This window comes from Tursiops truncatus, chromosome 10, assembly GCF_011762595.2.
Source record: "Tursiops truncatus isolate mTurTru1 chromosome 10, mTurTru1.mat.Y, whole genome shotgun sequence".
Lineage (NCBI taxonomy): Eukaryota > Metazoa > Chordata > Mammalia > Artiodactyla > Delphinidae > Tursiops > Tursiops truncatus.
The window spans coordinates 33,184,543-33,204,778 of NC_047043.1; the positions used below are offsets into that span (position 1 = coordinate 33,184,543).

Here is a 20,236-nt window from a genome sequence, read left to right on the forward strand (position 1 = left end):
CACGCCAGACCCTTCAACCCTTCAACCTTCAAACACCGCCCTGAGCATAGTACCACGCAGGCGCTAAGTTACTCCTTTGCCAACTGCCCTCCCCCGTCTATGCGGCCCCTGGAGACACGCTCCTGGGGCTAATGCGCAAGCGCCGTTCTACCCAACTCGCTGTCTCGTTACGCATGCCCGGGCGGCGGCGGGGTACTCTATGGAATTTACCAACGGAAGTTCGGCGGCCATCACCAAAGAGTGCAGGTTCGGCTAGCTAGCTAGAAGGGCTCGTTTCCGCCCCGCTCCCAGGTGGTGGGCGGCCATCTTAGGTGCGTGCAATTAAGAGCTTTGGCGGGATTGGCTCCACATCTGGGCTCTTCTCCTGCTCCCCACCTACCAGAGCCTTTCCCCGCGGGGCGGGACCTCCTAACGGCCGACTCCTTTCCAGGTGAAGGGTAACCCCGGTACGTTGGGGCTTTGCACGAGCCTCCCCGCTCCCTACCACGGGACCCCGGGACAGGCCCCACGCCCTCGCTGATCCGGCCTAGGGTAGGAAACAGAGAATGGGAGGCCTCTCTAGACTTCTTCCCGCAGCTCCCCCCAAAAGATGGGGGTGAGCCTTCCTTGAGAGGCCGCCTTCCCTCTCCACCTGCCCACGCCTCGGCAGTACACTCCCCCAGGCCTGTATACTCCCTAGATGCGGCTTAATGGGACTGTGGCCAAGTCCCACCTTTTTGCTTCTGGGCCAAATCCAATGGGGAAATACTTTTGCATCTTGCAGGGAAAAGGAGACTGTCTTGAATCAGCCTTACTCGGCGCGGGCGCGGGGAAAGGAGGAGGCGGGTCCTAGGACCGCCTTTCTTCCGCTCCAGGAAAGCGCGAAATGCGAGCGGGGCCCGTCCGCCTCCGAAACCAGGCATTCTTTCTTTTCCTTAACCCCAGAAGAGTTTTGCATTACTTCCTAGAGGCGAACTTACTTTCAGCGATAAACGGTGGGGGGGAAATGTTTGTACGTGGGTGGTCAGGGCAGTCTGAACGTAATATATTCGGGTTGCCTAAGTATTTTTACTTCCTTTCCCCTTTTTATAGTTGAAGAAACACTTAAATTCTGGAAATAGCGACTCAGTATCATGGCTGGCAGCCCTAATGAAGATTCAGAAGGAAGCAGAGTGCGTAACAACTATTAATTTACTGGTGAACTGAAATTCAGAATAATTGAGGTCAAAAGCGTAAACAGTTTTTAATTAAACCAATAATTGAATTGTCTTTCTCTCTCCTGCTGATTTACTTTAGAAAGGCTGATACAGTCCTAGGCAGAAACCACCTATCACTTTCTTATGCACATGCTTTAATTCGCTTTAGATAACCCCTTAAATTAAATTCTGAGGATTTGTCTTTAAATGAAGGAGGGACGTAGAAGTGGTGGTGGGCACAGTAAAGGAAAAGAAATAGCTTAGTGTTTTTCTGTCACTAATGAAACTTTTCTTTCCCTTTGCACATTTTAGATTACTTATGTGAAAGGAGACCTTTTTGCATGCCCCAAAACAGACTCCTTAGCCCACTGTATCAGTGAGGACTGTCGAATGGGCGCTGGGATAGCTGTCCACTTCAAGAAGAAATTTGGAGGGGTGCAGGAACTGTTAAATCAACGTGAGTTTTGAAAACAGCTGAACTTATCTGCCCTGGCTAGAGCATCTTTTGATGCTCTTGTTATACTTAATGATTAAACAAGATATACATGCACAGATGGGGTTCCTAACTACTGAGTCCTTTTAACTCTGCAGATTAAGTTTTTCCTCTACAAAAATGGCCTCTAGTTTGGGTCCTTATCACAAGAAACCTGAATTCTTGTAAAAGTTTTAAATTTCTTCCCCGTCTTTTATAAATCTTTCTTGATAATTTTACTCCGTTTCTCTGAAACCTTTAATAACTCAGAAGTGCTTAGCAAAGTCCACAGATTTTAGCTTGACATTCAAGATCCTCTGTTTACCCATATTGTGCTATGCTTCAAAGAGTTTAGAACCTTTTCCTTACAGACTCCTCCCATCACTTTCTACCAGTGATTTTAAACCAGAGATGTGTATCAGAATCACACGTGGGCTTCTGAAACAGTTGCTCAGACCACAGTCCAGGCTTACTGAACCAAAGTTTCCACTGGTGATTCTAATCCCAGCCTTTAAGAAAGCAACTTCTTACTGCTTTGTATTATATTTATTTCTAAACATGACATGTTTTCCTGATTGAAATCTCTTTAATAATTAAGAACTTTTAAATACATCTGTGTTCCCCTTAATGCTTAACGCATTAGCTGTTTTTGTATGTAAAAGGATTATTATTAAACACATTTGGCAAGTAAAAAGTGCTGTGCATTCCAAAACATTTCACGGCAATAGACATTAAAGTTTTTTAAGTGAACAAGTAAGGGTATATTTGAAAATGCAGCAGGACCAAAGATGGGGTGTGAGGAAAACATGATTCAGAAAACATTAAGAAGAAAGCTGGAAGTTAAGGAATACAGTATTTAGGAAGGCTGATGAGGATCAAAGTGTTCTTCAGGGTTGAAAATTAATTCTAGTTCTGAAGTAGACTCAAATTTATAAAGATTTTTTAAAAATCTAAGAATGGAGATCAGTGTTTCGGTTTTCTTTTTCTTTTTTACTATTAAATAACTGTTTTTCTTAGAAAAAAAGTCTGGAGAAGTGGCTGTTCTGAAGAGAGATGGGCGATATATATATTACCTGGTAAGATGGGGCCAATTCTCAGTAAGTTCTAAGGACTGGTAAACCAATGGGCTGTACTGCATTTATGTCGATCACAGTGTTTCATTCCAGACAACCAGAGATGTCAAAAAGCTGACCTCATGCCAACTCAGATCCGGAAGTGGTGGCCATTTGGTGCACTGGATTAGAAAGGAACATGAGGCTGCGTCCCAGCTCCATGGGAAAGAGTAGTGACATTCACCAAAGACCTGTGCTGTGAGACTTGGAAAAGTTAGGGATGCCTCCCATAGTTTAATTCCTTCCTAATCATAGTAAGATAGAGACAATAAAGTCTCAAGAGATAGATTGCCCAAAGGAGTTTTTCTCTCAGTCTTCCCAATCAAATGCAGTGCCAAGTAATACTCATCTCCTTTCCTGCCTGCTTCCTCAGTGTGGGATTCTTCCACTATCCAAAGGGTCTTTGGCCTCAGAAAGAGTGCAGCTTTTTGGCGATGGTGCTGGATGACTTATAGCCAAGTCACGACAAGCCTGATTTGGACAGCACACTGAGTGGGGACATGTCCTAGCCTCTTTGAATGTCCTTAATGCTACTGTGACTTCCAGTCTTGTTTGGAATGCTACCAGTTTGTCTCTGTTCTTTTATAGGGAAATAAAAGGCAAGCACAGTTTTTTTTTTTTTTTTTTCAAGCACAGTTTTTAAGTAAATAAACCTAACAGGAAATTTTTAGCTGTTATAGATTCTTCCTTGTTACAGATATGCGGCTTATCTCTTGGAAGTGGCACAGAAACTTTCACCTACTTTGCTTAAAAACAGTAGACAATAGGCATACCTGCTAATCTGGTTTTCTTGGGAAAAGGAAAGCTTATTATATGGCAGTGTCTGGGTTTCTCAGGCTCTATGTAGTGGATTCCTGAGGAGCTCCCGTAACTGGAAGGGACAGTATGACTTTTGTCATTTAGACTATTCTATAAAAATATACTTATTATTTTAATTATCGGGATGTTGGGAGAATATGATGACTTTTCTTTGGCTCTCATTTTGGACTAATGGAAATTTGAATTCGTTCTTTGTACTTAGATTACAAAGAAAAGGGCTTCACACAAGCCAACTTACGAAAACTTACAGAAGAGTTTAGAGGCCATGAAGTCCCACTGTCTGAAGAATGGAGTCACCGACCTCTCCATGCCAAGGCAAGGAAATCCAGGGCCCTAAATGAAGACTTGATTAGTGGGGTTTACTGTCTTACCCAAAGACAAGTGACTTAAAAGCTTAATGTAACCTAAAATACAGACTTAAAGGTGGAAAAATTTCAAAACATTTAAAAATCATCAGTAAACAAGTTGTCAGATCTTAGCCTAAGGTGTGCTCATCTTTTAGCCTGGGCTGAATGAATCAGGATGATTAAACCACAGACCTGCCTCAGCCTACTTAGTAGGGAGGAACCATTGTTCACAGACATTAGTTGAATTCTGGGCATCCTCTACCTGAAGCTTGGGCTCTATTTCTGAAGCAATACAGCTAAAGAACAAAGACTGATCAATTGTGATTTCTCTCTGGGCCACTTCAGGTGTCCCAAACCTGTTAATTCTGTGTGAAGAAAGTTGTAAGTTACCACTGCTGTTTAAACTGCATGCTTGTTTGTGTTCAGTGTGGACAATAGCCAGAGGATAGGTCCCTTATGTAATGTCTTAGACCCTAGATATTGGGAACTTAAGGGACTGACGTTAGGGGTTCAATATCCCCTTTGTTTCCTTTTCAGGAAATAGGCTTGGGGTCCCTTCTTCTCTTCTTGTCAGACTAGTTTTGTCAGTGCTGAGCATGCATGCAGGTTTATTCCAAGGTCCAAGTTACTTACGAGCATGGCTACATGGTCCCTTATGTTACGCTGGTCTTTAATATGTTCATCGCTTATGTACCAGAAACTTTTTTTTAATCACAATTTTTTCAGGTACTTAACCACATTTATAGAAAATTAATCAATTTTAAGCATCTCTTTTCCCTAGGGATATTGAGGATCAGTTAAGTAACATCTTGGAAGAAAGGTGCCAGGTAGTAAGAGTTTTGTGGGCCGATTGGGGTTTCTCACCAGAGTGCTGCAAAGATCTGAATTACAATCAGCTTGGCATTTCCCAACATTCCCTCTTGACTTCCTGTGTGCAGAGATCCTGTCCTTTGTCATTCTCCTTTTTATCTTCCTAACATTTCATTATCATAAGTGTATTTTAAAAATACCAACCTTTTGCCATCCACCAACAGCTAGTTTTCATCAGTAGAAATAGAAGGATAGTAAGTTCTTCCATCTCACGGCAGTTATACATTTCTAAACGTAGCCTGAAGTAACTGGGAAGTGGTACTTTATTAGGCAAAAGAGAAGTGACAGCTGTTGGATGTTAGGGCGCTCTAGGAAACAGCCTTAGGTGACTCACAATAGGAGTTAACTTCCCAGCTCCCACCATGGCTGCCTATAGGTGTGAGACCAGATGATACCTTAGGCTTTGGGTGGATGCAGCCTAGAGGAAGAGGGAAGGAGTGTTTTCCCAGATACCTTCGTCACAACCAGTGGGGATGTTTTGTCTTTTTCAGGATTGGATGTGGTCTTGATCGTCTGCAATGGGAAAATGTATCTGCGATGATTGAGGAGATCTTTGAGGCAACAGACATCAGAATTACTGTGTACACGCTCTGATCAGATGAGCATTTTGGATACGTCTACCTTCTGTGTCATCTGGGCCTTAGGACTGAGCAAACTGATCTTAAAATGGTCAGAGGAAAGTTTCATGTGAAGTAGTCTGTTTCACAGGCCAGACTTTGGTTGCTGTATTCTCACGATTGGGCTGGGAATTTGGAGGAGGGATTGCTTGGGAAGTGTTGCTGGGAATTTTTTTTTTTTTCCAGGAAGGTAAGGCCTAGATGGCCTGATACTAGGTGGGGAAGCCAAATGTTGGGCCTATGACCCCTGTTTTGCTAGGGATGCTACTTGATTTGTTTGGGTTGCCACTAGGTGTCAGCATTGCTTCTACTTCTGCTGTTTAAGAGAAATTTCAGGAAGGATGAACATTTCAGTTAATTTTGCATCTTTTGTCATTTGTGCACTTACCTGGTATTATCCTTATGTCATAATATTCATCCTAGGAGAGAATTATGGGTTCAGTTTTGTTTAAATTACAAGAAAGAGTTTTATGTTGTTAACAAGGAATTTGTGGTGACAAGAATGGAAAAATAAATTCTTGGGCGGGGGGGCGGGCAGTGAGGCTCTGTGCACATGTCTGTGTTGTTCTGGACTTGGGTAATGGAGGATTCACCTGTAACTTAATCCGGAGGAGTCAGATAGAGGGTCCAGTACAAAGAGCAGCAAGGTGAGAAATAAGACATCAGAATGGGCAAGAACTGTGGGTCAGCACACTGGAAAGGCAGGCTTTTAGAATCTCCCCGTGGTGAACTCCTGCTCTCTTTTGTCCACCACATAGGTTCTGTGATTGAACCTGTTTGAATTCAGTCATGAAACAAATAAAATACTATGAAATATGTGGCAAAGTTCTTAGTGTGGAGTAATGAGTCAAATCAGTAGTTCTCAACAAAACCCATATGAATCTCCTTAAAAAAAAATAAAGGTCCACTTCCTCCAAAAAGAATTCTAATTTGGTAGTGGGGGGGGCGGGGGAGAGTGGCCAGGTTTCTTTGTATTTTTAAGCTCCAGAGGATTCTGATGTGTAGCCACCTGGGATCGAAAACAGTAAATATTAGTCCCCTTTTCTTCTAAGCTAAGAGAGCAGTGCTTTGTCCACTCTTGATTTCGATGGTGGAAGAATAAGGTTCATGGATTTAGCCAGTGGTTCAGTATCAGAGGTATGGGGAAAACTAGTAGAGTATTTCAACCCTCCACCCCCTTACTGTGGTGTTGAGTTCAAAGAGACAGACCTCTTATTGATTTTCTCCCTAGAGTGAACTCTGGGTCTGTCATAGGACTCGCTGCTTTCCCAAGTGTAAAAGAACTGGATTTTAGAAGTGGCTTGTTAAACACCAGGAAAGCACTGGTTAAATATAATCTTTGTACCTTAGACTTGTGTTTTTATTGCATCTCAGCCTGAATGAGGCAGCAGTTTCAAAAAGTATTTCACTTCTTTTGTATCTATGTGTAACAGACAAGTTCTCCATGTTGTTGGGGGTAGGGGCAGTGCCGGGGGCAAGTTCATTGTCAAACTTTTAGACTAAGACTTTTTTGGAGCTTTGTTTCTGTCCACATACACACAGTAAAATTGAAGGGGAAAAAAAAGGGAGAGAATGTCTATACAAAACAAAATGAGAGTGGAGTGGTAAGAGGAAACTTAGAATTCAAGTATTTTGCCTAACTATGCAAATAAATCTTAACACTGGGTCAAGACATTGATTTTCTAGGCTGCTTCTACATTTTAAGGGATTAGGGTTAATTTTTTTCATGGAGTATGAGCCTCGTTCATATTTCTTTAACAAAACTAGTCTTGTGGAGGTCTGGCTGTGAGTGGAATTCAGCAGGGATGTGATAAAGTGCTTTGTCATTTGCAGATAGTCTTGGGGTCAAATTCCAATGACTTACCACACTTGAAGCCTGGGGAAAGGAGGCATGGCCTGATACTCAGAATGGACACATTATTCCTGGAAACCTAGTTAGAGTTTGGGAAACACCCAGAAATTCACATGTGAAATTTTGCTTCTACATAGGACTCAAACAAGCCTTTTAAGAAATGAGACTTTTGACACCATCCTGCCATTGCCATCAAGTACCACATACTGACTATTCTTACATTATGTGTATCTGAACATTGAAATCCTACTTCTTGTCCTTTCCTCTTTAATCAAGGTGCTAATTGCCTATGAATTGGCACTTGGGATGTTTATATACCTTAGAAACAGATTTCTTGTGCCTTTTGTTTCATCCTCTGCCATACTCCTTGTCTTCAGAGGAGGGAAAAGGTACTCATTTACAGCTAATCTCAGAAGAAAATATTTCATGAAGGTCAAGACCGAGGTGTGAAGTCTGCATGGGAGAGTTAGTACATCCCGTGTTGCCTAGGCAAGTTCTGGTTTAAGCCTTCCTCCCACTTTATATATTGTCATGGCTTGGTTCATAGCCTGGGACATCCCTATTCCTGGGACTTGCTTACTGTCCATAATAACTTCTAAATGTCCAAGTTCCTTAAAAAACTTGGTCACAGAAAGACCACACCACCTCTTTTATTAATGTTGCTGTTTTTCTTAAAAAAAAAGAACCCAGCTTAAGATGCATTTCTGGACATATTTCAAAGATCTGTGCAGACTTTGGGTCTGAGGCTCTTCGACCTAAGCAGCCCAGTTGAGGGAAATGCGGACCTGCAGCCCCGTGGATGCCTGGTGCCCGTATATGGTTGCCGTTTCTCTCTTCGCAGCTCATTTTCCTCTTTCCCAAGAGCAGCCTTAGAGAGAGAGGCACAGCTTAAATGATTTACAGCATAAGTGTATTTTGAGTCCTCGGAGGGCGTTGTGCAGTAGGATTGGTTCGTGTCAAATGTTGTCCAGCTCCAAGTGGCATTGGGAAGTCAGGCATGTCCCAGATGGCCACATGTGTCATTGCTGTCTCTTGGTGGCAGCAGACAGACCTTAGTGAGAAAACAGAAAGCATGTTACTGAGAGCCTTGCTGGCCCTAAGCAGTGAAGGGTTTTCTTTTTGAGTTAGGGATTCTTTGTGCCCTCGCCAGCAAGTGCCTGAATTTCTCCATAGTCTCCTGTGATTTCCGGTTTACTCAGGACTGGATTTGTTTCATTCATGTTTTGGTGTGGTTCGCACAGAGAAAGCCCCAGAAGAGATCTGCTTTAAATATGTTATCTTGAGTTAAATATATGGTTAAATCCTATTCTGTCATTTTTCAAAAAGACGGAATAAGAAATATGAGACAAATTTTCTTTAACAAATGCTCATTTCTTGAGAGTATTTTAATTAAGCAGAGTTCTTTGCTTTTAGATGACAACTTGATTTCATGCCAATTTTTTTTTTTTAACTTGGTACATTTTAACCTTTCCCTTCAGGAATATGAGCAACTAAAATAGAGTACAGGGAAGCATGTTAATGGGTCCAATAATACGGTTATGTACACTAATGGAAGGAGGCTTATAATGTGGAACATGTCCAATAATATTTTATTTAAAAATAATTTGACTTAGAAATGGACTTTTCCCTCAAACTGATTTATCTATTTTACTTGTTTATTTAGATTAGCAAAAGATATAACTCTCAGTTATCCAAAATTAAAGGCTCTTTTTAATCCTCCTTGAAATGTTTAATTTTTATAGCAGGTTTAGCTATTTAATTATTATTATTATTATTATTTTTTGCAGCACACGGGCCTCTCACTGTTGTGGCCTCTCCTGTCGCGGAGCACAGGCTCCGGACGCGCAGGCTCAGTGGCCGTGGCTCATGAGCCCAGCTGCTCTACGGCATGTGGGATCCTCCCGGACCGGGGCACGAACCCGTGTCCCCTGCACCGGCAGGCGGGCTCTCAACCACTGCGCCACCAGGAAAGCCCTAGCTATTTAATTATTTGACTTAATGGACCACACACACACACACACACACACACACACACACACACACACACACATCCATCTCTGACGTCTGGTTAGTTGGGCAGCTGGAAGAAGTGGCCTGTGACTCTGAAAGATGCGTAAGAAGAAAGTACACGAGTTAAAATTAGGCTACCAGTCATCATTCTACATAATCTATGTAGGGTTTATAATTACGAGTGACAGTCCCTATACTAATAAAATCTTCGAGGAATTTAAGTTAATTTTGTATTTTCAGAGGCCATCCTTAGAAATCTGTTTGTATTACTACTCACCACCACTCAGAGGGGTCTTATTTTGTGTGAGCAAAGTACCATGTGGCATTACCTGACCATAGTCTCACTGAATTCAGTGAATGGGTCCTGCTTTTTGTAAGAAATGGCCAAAAACTGTGTCTTCATGGATTGGGGAACGCTCAGCTGGAGAATGATCAGGCACCCTGTGTGCATGTCTAATAGCAAACACCTGCCAACATCAAGCCCTGAACACTTACGTTTCCAAAATGTGTCCATGAAGCAACATCTCTTTAGACTATTACGAGTGTGAGACACCAAAAATAAGTTTAATATCTTCATGGAAGCATGCCGCTTTCATGTTTTATTAATAAGTGAGGTGTTCCAGAATTAAAGTTGGATAAGAGGGTGGTGAAGACCCTTTCTCTGTTACGGGAAAATTTTGATCGGTAACTCAGGTCTTGTAAAGAGACTTAGTCATTGCACTTCTATGGGAGCAAACTAGATCAGATGAAATTCAAAAGGAGGTAGTAAAGGATCCTTTACCCTCTTTCCTGAGGGCAATCGGCCTGTTTCTCTAAGAGTCTAATTTACCCTCAGCAAGAGGCCAAATTTGCCTTAATCGTGTCCTAATTATTTGCTTAAATAGCTAATCTTTACTTCCAGTTCTCCTATCACATCTTGATATCTGTAGGAGGCTACTTCTGAGCTGCTGCCTAATTTACAAACATCTTTTAAACCTTTAAACATTGCTGTATAGCAGAACTTGTTGCTATATTATCCTCATTCCCCGCATTCATTTTTCTGCGAGTTCTGATGAGGTCTTCTCAACATTAGGGAAATGTTCTTGCATTGTACATTCAAACAGCAATTATTGGTCTCCCTCAAAGCAGAACCATTCGTCTGAAAACATGAAAGCTTCTCTGGCCCCCAAAAAGTTGAATACAGATCCATTCGGGGACTTTCAAAAGTACCAAAAATGAAAAAAAAAAATGCCCCTGTAGGAATGCAGAACCTACATTAGAGAAAAATGGAATGGTAAGATTGCAAATGGGGTGGCGGCAGGGCGTCTAGAAGGTGTCCAGAGTTAGTAAGTCTGAACAGGTGGACATGGGGACATGCTTAGGGGGCTGAAATATCTTTGCTGTTCAGTAACAGGTCCTCACCGTCTAAATCTTACTATGAAAGTCATTCTGTCTCATCAAAGCTTCTGGATTCCTGTCACCCTTGAGCATTCCAAGTTATGGGGAAAATCAGTTTGATATAAAAGAGTAGGAGAGAAAAGGATTTAGGGAGAGGAATTGAGAAGAAAGAGAAAAGAAGGAGGGATCTTCTAAGAATGTTTTTACAACCAACCAAAAACAGAGATGAAATCCTATCAAAGGAAAATCAAAGAGACCACTCGTTCCGCCTGACCTTCTACCCAAGTTAACATTGAAAAGACTCACGTGAGGCTGAGCCCACTCGCCTACTTCAGGATGTCGGCCAACTTCTCGTCATAGTACAGGAAGTTCTCCTGAATGTCCTCCCAGGGCTCAAAGGCCTTGGATTCACCCTCTTCTTGCTCCACGAAATTCTGCCAGACGTACTCGAAGTCTTGGGGCTTCATGATGCGCAGTTTGCAGCCAGCCTCCTTCAGCTTCCTGAGGGCCGCCTGGATCTCAGGCTCCTCCCACATGAAGAGCCGCCCCACCAGGAGGAGCAGACGCAGGTTCTTGGTCTTGTTGAGGGTCCTGACGATGCGGTCAGCGCAAGCCGCGCAGGGGCTGGAGGACACGTACCAGGTGACCAGGTAGCGCAGGGCCGGGTCGAAGGCTGGCATGATGGTGTTGAAGAAGGCTTCTTCCGCGTGGGCGGCGACATGCTCGTCCTCTAGGTATCCCTTCGAGGCCTGCACTTGGCCTCCCTTGCTCTGCGCTTCAACCACATAGCAGAGGAAGGTCTTGTTCCGCCCGGAGCTGTACTCCACATTCCGGAACTGAAACTTAAAGAAGTTGGCAGGCAGCCGCTCCCTGTGGGTCAAGGAGGCAAAGGCACAGGGAAGGAGAGAGAATGATGAGTTCTTGTTCTAGGACTAGCATGGAGTGGATGGCTCTCCAAGATAAGTACCTCTGAGACGCATTCACTCTCAATACCGAAACAGGACTTGCCTACGCTGACAGCAGTGACAAAAAGACACGAAGGAATTCAAATGTTTATCTAAAGGAGAGGAGAGAATTTTGGAGTGAGGTGTGCATCCTGGACACCTCATTAGCACAGGTCTCCAAACACTCCACCTTCACTCCCAGCACACAGCACACGCTCACATTTCTAAATCAGTGACTCTTTAACCTGGCTGTACGTTAGAATCCACTTGAGGAGCTACAAATGCCCGTGCCCAGGCCCCACGCCAAGCCAATTAAATGAGAACATTTGGAGGAGGCCCAGGCATCAGTATTTTTTAAGTGCTCCAGGGCTTCCCTGGTGGCGCAGTGGGTGGGAGCCCGCCTGCCGATGCAGGGGGACACGGGTTCGTGCCCTGGTTCGGGAAGATCCCACATGCTGTGGAGTGGCTGGGCCCGTGAGCCATGGCCGCTGAGCCTGCGTGTCTGGAGCCTGTGCTCCGCAATGGGAGAGGCCACAGCAGTGAGAGGCCCGCATACCGCCAAAAAAAAAAAAAAAAAAAAGTGCTCCAGATGATTCTATGTGGCCAGGTTTGAAAAGCAGTGTTCAAATAGTTATTTTACAAAGTAGCAAGCCTGTAAAATATCTCATGACAGAGCAAGAACATTTCATGCTTTCATATCTCTCCTTGTCAGTCACGGATATTGCATCTTAGGTACAGGATGGCCTAAAACTTGCAGTCCCAGGCTCTCCCAAGGACCGTTTTTCTCAAGTCTGTCTTTTCCCTCAGGTGAAAGAAGGGTTGTCATGTAAGTGTCCAAGAATGTTTATCTTTGAGGCCAGACTACCTAAGGGTACCTTGATATGAATTAACTTGTATAGTATTGACACATTTCAAAACCATAAAAGACTTGGCCTCTGCCTTCCAGATGCTTGTAATCTAGCAGCTAGATTATAGCTGGAAAGAAAAGATGTAAAGAAGACAGCTGAGAACAGTAGAGGACTAGTAAAATGAAGAGGTAGAGTGGAGGACATGTGATGAAGGTTCTTGAGAGTTTAGCCTTGACTCAGTAGCCAATAGAGAATTGTTACAGGTTCCTGAGGAAAGAAAGGTATAATGAAAGTGAGGTCCATGGAAGAGTACCGGGGTGGCATTAGGCAGAGAGAGGGAAGCTGGGGGAAAAGCCTGAAATGTAGAAAGCCCATTTGGTGTCTTAGAGCACCAGACTTGGTAATGAATATGTCCAAGGGGAGATGGATGATTAGGAAATGAAAGCAGCATAAAAAGCCCAGGTGTTTTGAAAAGTTTAGTAGTAATAAGGGGAGAAAAAAGGAGAGGGCCTAAAGAAAGCATCAGAGGCGAAGATTGTTTTCATCTTTACGTGTATGTGCATGTTTTTCTAAAATAGGGAAGATTTGTGCAGGTTCGAAGTCCAAGGAGAATGAAGAGGCTGCAACAGGAGAGATTGAAAAGGTCAGAAGGAGAGGAGTGGATGTTTTCTTTTAAAAAAATGTAATCTCTGTGGTTGCCCCAGAAGATACCCTATGGCAACCATTAACTCTGCTCTTGCTTCTCTACACCCCTTCCCTTCCCCCAGAGAGGTCACCCAACTCCCTGGGCTGCAGAGGGATCCCTGGTATCCCAGGGTCTTGGCTTCTTAGGGGTTAGTAGCAGGTGCCAAAGAGCTGAGGAAACTTGAGCTATTTTCCTGCAGTCCTTCCGTCCCCCATCACCACATTTTCTCCAGCCAGCTTTCCATGTCCCCTGCTGTCAGGTTAAGTTTCCATTGTGGAGATGGATGTGTTTGGGGACCCAGCCCTGGGATTCCTTCGGGTACTATCTTTAGCTCCCTAAGTCCCTCTGTCCCTGGTTGAATGTGTTTATATTTACTTAACATTTGGGGAGGATGGACGGCCAGATGATTCCCCTGTCCTCTTTCAATCCCTGCTGGGAATTCACTTACACTGGGCTTTCCCCCATTAAACCCACCCCACCAGACCACTCCTGAACTCAGCCAGTTGCTAAATGATCCCTTCACTTCCTAGAGTGGCTTTTTTTTTCTCCCGAGAAGCACAGAGCTTACCTTCCTTGCTGAAACTGTTTTTGTTTGTTTGTTTTTTAATTGGAGTATAGTTGCTTTACAATGTTGTGTTAGTTTCTGCTGTACAGCAAGGTGAATTAGCTATAGGTATACATATATCCCCCCTTTTTTGGATTTCCTTTCTTCAAGGCCTTTTGCCAGACCATTTCCCCAAGTCCAATCCAGAGCTACCTGTAGGATGGAATCTCAGGTAAAACTTTTGGAAGGATTCATGGCTGCTTGGTTGGCTTGGGGGCTTCCACAATAGCTGCCTGTTGGTCCCTCAGGTTTCCTTCTGGAAACCCCGAAGTATTGCTCCAACTCTGCCAAGTACAGCCCAGCCGAGAGGACATGTGTGGCCCAGTGTGCAGTTGCAGGTTGGCTGGATGGTCTACAACTGATGCTTCTCTCAGCCCATCCTCCTCTTCTTTAGGCAAGAGGAGAGGACCCAGAGAAACCGGAAACCCAAGGGAGAGGAAGAATGTTCACCTCTCTGTAAATATCACTTTCCACCGCCGTGGGCCAACAGCCCCATGGTCTACCCTGTCCCTCAGCAGGGCCTTCTGGACTAGGGACCTCAGGAACGGAAGTGCATCCAAGAGGCAAAAGGGAAAGTCACGGAAGATCCTGGCTCCCCGTCTTTCCTTGGGCTCGCTCAGAGACTGACCGTGCTTGGCTTCCCAGTGGGATTCTTGGTCTTCCAGAAGGAGCATAAAGGTTGAATGAGGTTCTTTGGGCTTCCCACAGACTGAAACAGCTCGGCCCTGGAGGGCTACCAGGAGAATAGAGGCAGCAGAGGTCTGAAAAATCTCCAGAGAGCTAGCCAACATGGCCATCTTGGGTTATATTATAGAATCACATAACACTATTATGCCCACTAGTGGAAGGAAGGAAATAGTGACAGTGATTTCGTAGATAATCACAAACATCTTTTATTTTCTAGTAGCATGATATGCCCAAGTACCACACTTACTTATATTATAGCCTGTTGCTGTCAACCCCAGCAGATATTTTACTGCTAAAGTGTGTGTGTGTGTGTGTGTGTGTGTGTGTGTGTGTGTGTGTGTGTGTGTGTTGGAGTGGTGGTCAGGAGAGAGATGCTGATGGTAGATTCCTTCACCTGGACTCAGTCCCTTGTTCAAGCACAGAAACCAACAGCATGATTCCTACCCCCTCCTGCCAACTTCAGCACCTCTTTCGGCACCACTTCCTCATACTTTCTGCAGACAAGGCCATTCATACTTCATCTGCTTAGACCCCGGTTTCTGGGCAATTCTCTAGGCAGGAAGTGGAGGATCCTTATATCTAGAAAAAAGTGGGACAAAGGTCTGCTTGATGGAGGGAGAAGAGATGTGAGTCAATGCAATATATATATATATATATATATATATATTCTCACTTTCACATTAAAAAACATTTGCATTTCTTAAGCATAAATCTAGACAGTGAAAGGAAGCAACCTGGAGGGCAGTGGAAGCTACTCCAAGTTTAAACATTTGCCCCCAAATAATCCATGGAGTAGAAAATCTACTCACAGGTAATTGAGTGTTGACTCGTTTCCGCTTTGCTCACGAGACCTTTCGTGACCTACTTGAAAGAGGCAGAATTGCCAGTTTCAGTTTCCTTTTCCCTTTTCCAGACCACTTTTCAAAGAAGATGCTAGGAGTGGGCATCGTCAGAGGAGGAGTGTAGGGAAGCAGAGAGTTCTAACAGCCCGACTTCCTAGAGCTAAGAAGGGGTTTGAGGAGCTGCTGGCTCCTGACTGACAGTTCTGGACGGGATTCCCAAAGCCCTGGGCCCGCCCTGTTTCCCGGGGAAACACCATCTCTGCACATGAGCTTCCACCTTCCCCCAACCCTCAGTGGAGGCCAGGGTGGCCAGAGTCAGTGGCCGTCTTCTGTTCTTTATAGAACAAACTTTCCCAGCCTGCTCCAGACTCCAGGTGAGGGGTGAGGGGCCATGGCATTAACAGTGGTGTCAAAGGCCCCTCACTCTTTGCCTGCCCCTTCTCTGAACCCTGCTTCTCCTCTCCATTCCTCACATGGGTGGAGTAAACTACTGGGGGCTAGAGAAGTGGTTGGAAGGAGACTCGTCGCCTGTGCCATTTATCTCTATTCTAGAATAATCCCTTTGATAGCAGGTTCAGCTTATGTAAAATCGTACACAACATAACTAGAGATAAAGACAAACACACAGCAAGGGGAGCTGCCAGGCAGGGCTGCAGCTCGGGTGGAGACATGGGGAGCCAACCCGTTCCGGTGCCCCAGAGCTCCCCTCAAGCATGCTGAGTTAAGAGGCAGGCATGATCCAGTGGAATTCTCTTGTGAGCCTAGCGCTGCTGGATCTTCGTATATATTTCCTGAACTTCTCTCCTCAAGAAGCCCTCCCTGCAATTAATTCTCTACCCGAATGTCTGGCAGAGAGCCTACCACACAATAGGTGCTCGATCATGAGTTCACTCACTTATTCAGCAAATGTTTATTGAGTACCAGTTAGGAGCTGGGTACCATGCTTGGTGCTAGGGAAAGCACCTAAAAGGCAGAGTCCCCGTCCTCATGGAGGTTAAATATTTCTGGGGGAAACAGGCAGTAAACAAATGTCTCCTATTCAGAAAATATTTGTTGAATATAAAAGACTCTTCTTTATGGCCTTTTTAGATGCACTTGCATCACTGTCTGATGCAAATCAGAGAGTCTTGGGGTTCACACCCTACTCCATCCACTAGCTTTGGGCAAATTATTTCTCCCTCTGAGGATTGGTTTCCTCATCTGAAAGATAGGTTGAGTAATCCAACCTCTCAGATTTTGGACAGCAGTCGACACACGAGAAATTAAACCTGGTACCGATGGATGGTACCTTCTCCGGGCCTCAGATCTTACCCCTTAGGCACATCCCTCCTCTGCTCTCCTCCTGTTCAGAGGGTTCTCTCTTTCAGTGCTGTGCTGGTTTAACAGCTCTCTGAAAGAAAATTTTTTTTAAAAGCCTTGATTTCTAACATTTGCTGATTCCTGTAAACACACCCATTATGGAGATTTCAGGAAACCAACGGGATGTAGTGAACACAGACTTGGTAAGAGATGCACCCGATTGACTCTCAGCTGAGAGGCATGAGCGGGCCTGGGCACACTGCCACAGTTATAGACCTTTCTCTAGCACTTTCTACCACATTATTTGTGTGTGTGTGTGTGTGTGTGTGTGTGTTTTGTTTTTTTTTTTTGCGGTACGCGGGCCTCTCACTGTTGTGGCCTCTCCTGTTGTGGAGCACAGGCCCCGGATGCACAGGCTCAGCGGCCATGGCTCACGGGCCCAGCCGCTCCACGGCATGTGGGATCTTCCCGGACCGGGACACGAACCCGTGTCCCCCTGCATCGGCAGGCGGACTCTCAACCACTGCGCCACCAGGGAAGCCCTACCACATTATTTTTAATGTTCTTAGGTCTGCTTTCTATGTTTTTTTTTTGGCCATGCCACGAGGCTTGTGGGATCTTAGTTCCCCGATTAGGGTTTGAACCTGGGCCCTCGGCAGTGAAAGCTCCAAGTCCTAACCACTAGACCACCAGGGAATTCCTTTAGATCTGCTTTCTATCCCGAGTGCCCTATTCAAACAAGAATCACGATAAGTGGGCATGTCTCTCCTTATTCCTACCCAGTACCCCTTCCTCCCCTCAGACTGTTTCCTGAAAAGCCATCTGCGGTTCTAGTCTGGGGCCCTGTTCTAAGGGTCAGTGTGGCTAGACCTCTCCCCCGTGGAAGTCCAGGTTCTGCTGGTCCTTTGATGCCAGGGCGCCTGGAGAGCAAGAGAGGAGAGCTGTTCCCTCTTCCTGTCCCGGCACAGACAGCCACACCTCTAGGCTATTTTAAGCTGTCTGTTTACTTGGAGGGGCCCAGGAGACAGATCTCCACAGCTGTTCCTTGTGGCTGGGAAACACGAAGGGCTCCACCTCCCTCCTGAACTGCTCTCAGAGCACCCAGAAAGCTGCCCTCCTGTGCCTTTTTTTCTGAGCCTTGGGTCAGGGAAGCCTCTGAGCCTCACCATCTCGAGGATGGAGAGAGCTGGAGCTCTGTTTGGGAGATCAGTGGAAAGGATGCTAGGGTGGAGTCAGAAAACTTGCCACTTCCTGGTTCTGTGGTCTTGGAGCAGTGACTGGATCTCCCCTACTCTCAGCTTCTCCATCTGTAGAGTGGCAACGATACAGCTCCTCTCCTGGCCTTGTGCCGAGGCTTGAAGGCACTCCGGCCTATGGAAGTGTGCTGAGATTATAAAGCTCCAGACACGTGTAAGTGACATCAGAGGATTGAACCTTTCAAAACCAACCATGCTGAGACCTCAACGCATGTTCAACTCAACAAACATACTCTAATTCTGTTCTGAAGCAACCCTGCCCCTGTGCCGGGGAGATCACAAGATCACGACACTGTGCAGAGTGGGTGTGCATGTGCCTGTGTGTGTGTGTATGTGACCAAGGCCAGCATGGACCAGCATGTTGAGGTGTTAGAAGAAGGATCTCCTTCCACAGAGAGCCACTGGAATCAAGGATTCTCCTGTCCCGGTGGCCCTAGGCTCTCCCTGTGAATGTATTAATCTGTGCCCCGTTGCTCCTATAATCCTGGGTTGAAGGGGACATTACTTGGTTGGCCATGGGTGAGTGCAAGTTCCGGGGCTCTTTCCTTAAGCCTTGCCTCAGGAACTAGGATGCATTTCCCTCAGGTTCTGTTAGAAATCGGAGAATATCTGAGTTGGAAGGGACCTTGGGAATCAACTAGCATAACTTCCTCATGTTACGAATGAAAAAACTGCAGCCAGGACTGGAAAAGCACTTGCCCAGCTTCAAACAGCAAGTCCAAATGGCCTCCCAGGGCCCCTTCTGCCCCTTGAAGGCATCAGGCCTCCGTTCTTCCTGAAGTTTCTTTTCCTGTGGCCCTTCGTCTGCTGTGGGCATTGTTGGAGACTCCCGTGAAGGAATCCTAGTGGCCCCACATACTCCCTTATTTTTTGATTAGGAACTTAGCAGAATCTTCTGCCAAAGGGACAGAGAGGGAAGAGGAGGAAGACAGCTTGGTTTCATTCCTGGAAGTGGCATAATCTGGAGAAGACAGGGGGACCCTGTGTGCAGCCCCCTCTTTGGAGCCTCAGCACTCTTTGCTCTAGATCCTGCTTCCTGCAGGCTGTGGCTGAGGGTGTTGGAACCCCTCCTCTGCCCAGAAGCTCTGGGCCTGGCCTATTACTTCTCTGTTTCCCTGCGGGGCGGATGTAGGCAGCCCCTGGGGAGACTCAGAAATGATTCAGCAAGCAAAAAAAAAAAAAAAAAAGAAACGCTTCTCACTCTAGCTTGGGAAAGGATGGATCTGTCTTTCCTGTCTTAGGATCTTCTACTCCAGGGAGAAGCTCTAAAGAAAGAGTGAGAGACATACAGGTAGAGGAGAGGCCCACTCAGAAGCAGAGAGAGACGTTGAGGGAGGGGCTACTTCGGGACCATATTGAAATGTACCGGTGGCATCCCATGTTTTTACCAAATTCCCTGGGACTAAACAACCTCTACCCAGAGAGGCAAGTGATGCCTCCGGGGTAGTTTCCTCCTCTGGGCCCTGGCCTCCACGGAGTTTCCCCACCTCCCCTGACTGGAGGTGTCTGAGAAGCCAAGAGAGATTTGCTGCTGCGTCCCCTGCAGCCCCTGCTGTGCACACCCGTGCACTCTCATGGCTGCAGCATGGTGACCCCAATCCCTACTCTTACCATCCTAAGTCCCCCCAGCCTGTCCCCAGCCGGTGCTCTTCTAGGGAGGAGGAACCCAGTGCACACCCAGCTCTCAGCCTGTCCCCAGCCAGTGCTCTTCTAGGGAGGAGGAACCCAGTGCACACCCAGCTCTCACCCTGTGACGATCTCAAAGGGCGGCAGCTCCTCCAGTTCCTTCAGCTTCTTGGGGTCCTCCAGGTTCTCCAGATCCTCGCCATCCTGCGAGGTAGGCGCCGTGGCCGCGGCGGTCTCTTCTTTCTGGGCCATGGAGGGGCTTAGGCTTGGGAGTCTCTGAGAGAGAGGAGAGACGGTGGGTCTGGGCCAAGGCCTGGAGGCAGAGTCCCAAGCAGCTGTCAGCAGCTAAATCTGCCTGGGGGTGACAGGAAAAGGATCTGGCCGTCCGGGAGTGTGCTCACCCGCTGGCCCACAGGCTTTATAACCAGAGGCCCCTCCCCCAGGCTCTCTCGTTCTGTCTTTTTTTAATTGAGTGACGGCGGGTGCCGGGATGGGGGGAATGGAAAATCTGGCCATCGGTATCCCCTATTTATCAGCAGCAGACAGGAAGCTGGCAGGTGGGGATGGCTTGGCCTGCTCTCCCTCCCCGCACCAGGTCACACATGTATGCATATTCTCTTTGTTCTCACCCTCCCTCACCATGTATCCCTCACCTTTCTTTCCCACCCAGGTCGCCTGGGGAGATCGTGGAAGGGACCTAGGGTGGGTGAGTTTTCGGAGGGAAGCTCTCTCAGAGGTTTAAGCAGGACAAGGCTTGTGTTGAAAGGGGCATTTGCAAAGAGACCCAGGCCAGC

At 46.0% G+C, this 20,236-nt stretch overlaps 2 protein-coding genes across 8 annotated transcripts; one reads left to right on the top strand and one right to left on the bottom strand.

The window, feature by feature from the left end:
• Positions 1 to 90: 90 nt before the first annotated feature.
• OARD1 (O-acyl-ADP-ribose deacylase 1) lies at positions 91 to 6,761 on the top strand. 7 transcript variants are annotated; one of them, XM_019949856.3, is made up of 6 exons: positions 91 to 311; positions 1,072 to 1,151; positions 1,488 to 1,632; positions 2,665 to 2,723; positions 3,781 to 3,893; positions 5,287 to 6,761. In XM_019949856.3, exons 2-6 carry the CDS (start codon positions 1,113 to 1,115, stop codon positions 5,387 to 5,389), a joined length of 459 nt encoding a protein of 152 aa, XP_019805415.1. In that variant the 5' UTR covers positions 91 to 311; positions 1,072 to 1,112; the 3' UTR covers positions 5,390 to 6,761. The 7 variants fall into 7 exon arrangements, with proteins under 7 accessions (XP_019805415.1, XP_019805413.1, XP_019805416.1 ...); XM_019949854.3 differs by having other exon boundaries at positions 91 to 246; XM_019949857.3 differs by having other exon boundaries at positions 292 to 430.
• A 1,135-nt stretch (positions 6,762 to 7,896) lies between these two features.
• On the bottom strand, positions 7,897 to 19,848 carry APOBEC2 (apolipoprotein B mRNA editing enzyme catalytic subunit 2). Its single transcript, XM_004313446.4, has 3 exons — positions 19,564 to 19,848; positions 10,958 to 11,521; positions 7,897 to 8,315 (listed from the first exon to the last, which is right to left on the bottom strand). Exons 1-2 carry the CDS (start codon positions 19,692 to 19,694, stop codon positions 10,978 to 10,980), a joined length of 675 nt encoding a protein of 224 aa, XP_004313494.1. The 5' UTR covers positions 19,695 to 19,848; the 3' UTR covers positions 7,897 to 8,315; positions 10,958 to 10,977.
• Between the last annotated feature and the right edge of the window lie 388 nt (positions 19,849 to 20,236).